The sequence below is a fragment of the Prunus dulcis genome, chromosome 6 (assembly GCF_902201215.1).
Source record: "Prunus dulcis chromosome 6, ALMONDv2, whole genome shotgun sequence".
Taxonomy (NCBI): domain Eukaryota; kingdom Viridiplantae; phylum Streptophyta; class Magnoliopsida; order Rosales; family Rosaceae; genus Prunus; species Prunus dulcis.
This window is the reverse complement of record NC_047655.1, coordinates 5,874,797-5,881,322: the sequence shown is the minus strand read 5'-3', so window position 1 is coordinate 5,881,322 and position 6,526 is coordinate 5,874,797. Positions and strand designations below refer to the sequence as shown.

The window sequence follows — 6,526 nt, the reverse complement described above, 5'->3', positions numbered from 1 at the left end:
AACCAAATTATCTCCCTGTCAGCCTGCGATACTCAGGCCCATATGTATCAAATTGAAACCATCGTCCATAATGTTTGGACAAATCATCATGCCCTTCATTACCTCGTATGTGGCACGAAAGTTCAGTGTGTCCAATGATCCCACAGCGATAACATGCAATGGGAAGCTTCTCGTACCTCACATCAATTTAAATGGGTTCTCCGTCGAGCCGGAGTAGGAGACAACACGGGAATGGTTTGGAGATATTCAAGGTCGCCCGAATACGCAGATAGCTCCCTAGTTTTTCCATTTTTTTACTTTGGTCCGTCACCACATATCCACCCAGTGCATCATTGATAATCTTCCCCATAGTTCTAGTCATATATCTGAAGGGTAGTCCCTTAACTTGTACCCAGAACTCTTGCTTCAAAAGTGGAATGTGTTTCGGGTTGGTGATGCCAGCAGCTTTGGCCAACGCCAAGAAGTATCCATTGAAGAGCTATGGACCCCATCAGAGAATCGTATCTCATTCATCCTTGGAGTTAAAAGCACAAGAAATCTTTTGATCCCCAATATCCACAATAGTTACCTTCGCCTTAGGCTGCCAAATAGAATAAAAGGTTCTACGTAAAGCCTCTTTGTTATAGGGTTTATCAGTCAAAAGTTTGCCCACGAGAAGAAAACACGTGGACTTTATTCCAGCGACTGTTCTTAAATCAATAACAACTTCTTCTTGTTCAGCATCAGTAAGGGTGAAACATAAGGAAAACTCTGTCACCATAGCTTCCATACGAATGCAAATGGAGTCTTTAAACAAACAACCTCTCGCAATCCAAACACCAATAGCGTTGACTAGCACCTGCCAATCCAGCCAGCCCATCCAGTCCTTCTGGCCTAGTAACTTGAGTCCGGGGAGACCGAGACTCACTTCCCTAGGATGCTCTAGAGAAAACCCTAAAGAGCGCTAGAGAGAATTTTAATTTTTTTTGGGTTATAGTAGATATTTAGTTGGGTATAAATTGGAACAAAGACATTTGGGTATTAATTAGGCTAAAATATCTAAATATTAATTGGAGTTGCAAATTTTATTTGAATCTTAATTAGGTTTACTAATAATTTTGGATATAAATGAATAAGTAAACTTAACATAACTGATATGGTTCGATTTATAATGATTTTTCCAAGACAAGAATCAGGACGGGAGCCGATCCACCAATTCAAATGCTCACCCCTAGCGAGGGTGAGAGAGGAAAGGCGAGGTGAGGGTGAGAGAGACTGAAGTTCGTATCGAATAAGAGAGAGGAGAAGTGCGTGAGTTGGAGTCTAAAGATATGAGATGAGAGAACTAAGATTTAACGACTATGATTGATCCAAGATAATAAATCCTAGCTGTTAAATTAATCTAAAGCTTGTTATTTAATATAGAATAATTAAATTTATTTATTTATTTTGCGATTGATTTGGGGAGTGGATCCGTTGTCCCTTCTCTAATTTGTTGATACGTGTCAACTAACATAACAGGGAGTTAACTCTGTTAACTTTTGTATTTGACAATTTTAAAAATTAAAAAAATTAAAAACTGCCCAAATAACCCAGCAGCCAGCGAGTGTCGTCTTCCTTGCAAAACCTAGCAAACGTCATCTTCCTTGCTAAACCAAGTGAGCTCGTCTTCTCCGCGAGAGTCTTCTCCTCTTCTCCAATTGCATCCAGTGAACGTCTCTTCGTTGCTAAACCCAGCGAGCGTCGTCTTCCTTGCTAAACCCAGCAAGAGTCGTCTTCTCCTCGAGAGTCTTCTCCTCTTCTCCAATTGCAGCCAACTAGTGTCGTTTTCCTTACAAACTCAGCCATACCCACTTTCCTCCCTCATAATCTCTGCATCTTCTCCATCATCAACTGTCAAACGCTTGCAAAACCCAATTATCCTCCCTCCTAATCTCTGTTTGGAAATTGCAGCACCATTAAACCAATCGATGATGATGGAGGAGGAGGAGGGTATGGAAGAAGAGGCATAGTCATTAAACTAGTGCTTTTGACGGCATCAAAGCTTGTTGGTATGGGAAGCTGTGAAAGAGCATGAGCAAAACCACCCAAGGTGATGGGTCCTCTGCCTCATGAAGGTTGTTGGCGACAGAGCAAAACCATCACCTCGTGAATATCGTTAAACTCCAAAGAATTGAATCTCTAGGTCATAATAGCGGTAGATTCAACTCTAATTAACCATTTAATTCACAAATTCTTCAAAGATAGCCAAACACATGAATGACCCTAAGGAAGACGACGCTCGCTGGGTTTATCAAGGTAGACGACGCTCGCTGGGTTTTGCAAGGAAGACGACGCTCGCTGGCTGCTGGGTTATTTGAGCAGTTTTTAATTTTTTTGATTTTTAAAATTGTCAAATAAGAAAGTTAACAGAGTTAACTCCCTATTATGTTAGTTGACATGTGTCAGCAAATTAGAAAGGAGACATGGAGGGGACACCAATTTGAGAACAGCGAATCTGCTCCAGTTGATTTGGCATACCATAGGCATTGGGTTTGAGAAACTACCCCGACAACTGGAGGTGTCGGTTGCTTCCAAAAAAAAAAGGTCTTTTCTAACTTTAGACTTCGGTTTCTTTGGTCAATGCCCAACTTTGGAGTTTGGACTCACTCTTGGGTTTTGGACGGCGGTTGACCCATTTGAACATTTAAAAGCAGAGGGTTGCCCTCAGTGCATCACTAATAGGCCCAACTAATAGGTGAAAATGGGGAAAGCCTTTATGGCCCAAGCCTTTTTCCCAACATAGAGGCTCCCCTTAGATTCATGTCAAATTGTCAATAAACTCGTTTTTATTCCTAATTTCACGCTTCTTCTCATAGTTTTTTTCTTAAATTCTAATACGCTTATAGCTGCATGTCTTGATTTTAACTTTTATTTTTAAATTTAAAAAAAAAAAAGTAAGATAACAGACCTCATGTGTCTGTATTGGATTAGTGGAGATAAGAGATTAGCATTAAAGCGATCAATTAAATTGAGTTTGAAAAGAAGAAGGGCTGTATCATTTTTCAAAAAAGGAAAAGAAAAATATATATATTGTACCTTCTTTTCTTTTTTTCTTTTTTTCCCGGGTACCTTTGCTCTATTATTAATTTTCATGTTCGACCAGGCCAACACACCCCATACGGCAAACCCTCTCCCTCTTCTCAGCTTTCTTCCCCGCCTAATCTGCTGGTCTTCTTCTTCCTTTTTCTTCTGATCGGGCTTGTCTTCTTCATCCCCAGGTATTTCCTCTTCTTTATTTCTCATTTTTCTTTTCAATTCTCTATTTTATTAGGTTTTAGGTAAGGTTTTAATTTAGGGTTTATGATTTTAATTATAAGAGTTGATGCCTTGGGGTCTTGGCCTCTCTGTTTTCAATTGTGCTTGGCTAAAAGGTTACTACTTTTAATTTAGGGTAATGACATAAAATGTGGTTATATTAATTTAGGGTAATGACATAAAATGTGGTTATATTATAAGCAAATTTAAGCCCCCAAATTTGAATAATTGGGTCTCATTGTAAAATTGGAAAGAGAAGGTTTGTTTATACTGATTTTTCTTGAAGAATGTAAAGCTTGTAGCTTTCTTTTGAGTTGCCCATGCCTCTTGAATCCCAAGTGTTATGGTATACCAGTACCCATTGTTTTTTTTTGTGGCAATGAAATTGAGCATGCTATGGGCTCTGCACAAATAGCATCACCCCCCATTAATGACCATTGCTGGTTCTTCTGCAGATTTCGGTATTTTTTCAAGCATGTTAACCCACGTACATTATCGTAGCGATGCATCACAGAAAACCAATGTGTGGAAGATAGGAAAACCCAACAACATGGACCTGCAGCAGTCCCAGCCTTCAGCCTGCTTGCTTCCAGTCAATTTTATGCTCTACAAGTGCTACGAAGTTGTTTGGTTTGACGAAGAGGAGGATGATGTTCCACGAATCATTCCGCAATTGAAAACCCTTGTAACCCAAGAAACCATTAAGGTCCCTCGTGACACGCTGTTATCTGAAAGTGGTACCATGCTCATGACTGAAATTCTTTCTGGAATGCATGTCCCAGTAGATGAGCAGCCATCTATTGTGGGAAAAGTACTTAATGCGGTTGAATCAACCCTCTGCATGCTTCCTATTGTTGTGGAAGTAGAGGAGGTGACTTTGCGAATGAGCAGAAATGTTATTAATCCAGAAGATGTGATTGAAAGGGTTATAAGGGAATCCGTGGAAACAGATGAGGTGAAGCCTATCCCTGCAACTAAATCATCTATTGACAGTTTGGAGAAAGTGAGACTAGATAGCTCTGAAGTCATGGAGAACTGTGTTGTTTGTATGAAGAACTTTGAAGCTGGTGTTGAAGTTATTTCCTTACCCTGCTCACATGTTTATCATGAAGCTTGCATTGTTCAGTGGTTGGAAACCAGTCACTTGTGTCCCTTGTGCCGCTACCCGATGCCTCATGTGGATTGAAGTGAATATTTATTCTCCATTCAAAGTATTGTAATGGAAATTCAACTAGCAGGAAACTTATTGCGAATCACGGTATATACTAATGTAGAAAGGGTCTTTTGGCACCAAAGTAAAAGTGGGATTTTGGTAGACTTGTTTTTTCCTGTTTTATTTTGTAGTTAAGTGTTTCTTTATTGTTCTGTAAGTAATCAACTGCAGGCAGCTTATGTTAAATTACCACATCATCAAACAGATTTCAAATAATTTTTTGCAGCAAGATTTGCAGGGCAGGACTTGCATTTGGGTTCGCATAGCGTGCATCTAATGGTTGTAGTGAGTTGGTGATGTATTTAAGAATCAAGAGGAAGGTTTATTTTCCCTTTTGAAATTCCTGTGGTAATTTCTTTCCTTCCAAATGATTATACAGTGCTGGTTTATAGGCAGAGCTTCTAAAGAAGTGCAGGGTGTAGTTTGTCTGTCAATGAAGTGCAGCCAAGGACCACACGACTTCAATACAAGAAAGCAATCGAAGATAATTGAAGTATGGGATTCTGCAACACCATGGAAAATTGCACAGGTAGAATCATTGTGGGGAGAGAAGTTTGCCCCTTATAGTCAACCATAAGATAAAGTGCATATATCACAGGAACAGCTTACGCAAACTAGATCTATATATGCCACTCCTCCGCCCTAGTAACTCTTCCATTCAAAAAAGTCCTTGGTCCCTAAAAGTTCCTCCAAAATTAAAAGCACTTATATACATTGGTTTACGGCCACGCATACAACTCAAGATCAATTGCCAATAAATGGAGAGATTGAAGAATTTTTAAGCATTATTTAACGCGTAAATACTATATTAGAATGTAAACATTCAACTCAGAAGTAATCAGCAATAGTAGCTAAAACAATTTTCATTTTTGACGTGAGATACAAAGTGGTTTGTAATGAAGTTATAATATATTAAACAAAAAAGCAAAAAGAATGGCAAAAGGCAAAAGTGGTGAGGTAATTTCAGTTCCCCTGAACATGTCTGATATTGATAGATGCAGTTGGGTTCACAAAAGCATCATCAAAAGGTCCTGGTCACAAAAAGATGTCGTGCCTCATGAGTGTTGGATGCTAAGTGAAGTACTAAAATTATTGGAGTAGATGTCCGTATCAGAGGATATACGACAATGAACACATGGACGGGCGAGATATGTAACATTTTGATTCTTATATTTTAAAAATTATTAAAATGATCTTCAAGTTAGAAATGATTACATCATTGGCCCTTTATATCCATCAGATCAAACTACAAACTGTGATTTTTTTTCTTACAAGTTATCAAGTGTGTCATGGACCTTTAAGTTCAATTGCGAGTCATTCTTACATATTATCAAGTTTCACGAATCTTCAATAGATTATATTCATGTTTATTGTGGAACTATAAAAACAACTTGGATATAGCATAAATATATATTTTCAAAATGTTGTGACCATTGTGGGCTTAATTGGCTCCATCAGTTTTACAGACACACTACTAAGGTGTTATGAGAGTTCGAACTTAAGATCATTGGTACGCAAATAAAAACCTTTTTTTAACATTGGACTAGACCCTATTGATAAGAATTTTTTTTGGGGGGTAAGACTTCGGTGTGATTAACAACTAATGGGTAAATTGCAAGAATGGTCCTCAAACTTGTATGCGGTGTACATTTTGGTCCCTAAATTAAATTATTAGTCCAAATGGTACATAAACTCTATGTTAATCGCCCATTTGATCCACCCGTTACATTCTGTCAATATTGCTGTTAAATATGAGGGCAAATTGGTCATTTCGTACGTTAAAATAAAAAAATAATATAAAATAAAATAAAAACTCAGTAATTGGAATATGGGAGAAGAAATCGAAGGGAGGGGGTTTGGGCCTCATGATTTTTTCCTCTCTTTTTCTTCAATTATTTTCTAATTTTGTATTTATTTTAACCCTATTTTATTTGTTAATTATGAAAAGTCGTATTTACCCCTAAAATTTGGTTACATTTAACAGAAAATGTAACGGCTGGATCAAATGAGCGATTAAAATAGAGTTTATGTACCATT

At 38.0% G+C, this 6,526-nt stretch overlaps 1 protein-coding gene across 1 annotated transcript; it reads left to right on the top strand.

Moving 5' to 3' along the window:
• Positions 1 to 3,068: 3,068 nt before the first annotated feature.
• LOC117631753 (RING-H2 finger protein ATL77-like) lies at positions 3,069 to 4,718 on the top strand. Its single transcript, XM_034365041.1, has 2 exons — positions 3,069 to 3,239; positions 3,732 to 4,718. The coding sequence occupies exon 2, from the start codon at positions 3,752 to 3,754 to the stop codon at positions 4,460 to 4,462; it is 711 nt and encodes a 236-aa protein (XP_034220932.1). The 5' UTR covers positions 3,069 to 3,239; positions 3,732 to 3,751; the 3' UTR covers positions 4,463 to 4,718.
• Positions 4,719 to 6,526: the final 1,808 nt, after the last annotated feature.

What these genes read in the sequence shown, in the direction of transcription:
- LOC117631753 (XM_034365041.1), top strand. Translation starts at nt 3,752, where the DNA reads ATGTTAACCCACGTACATTATCGTAGCGATGCATCACAGAAAACCAAT.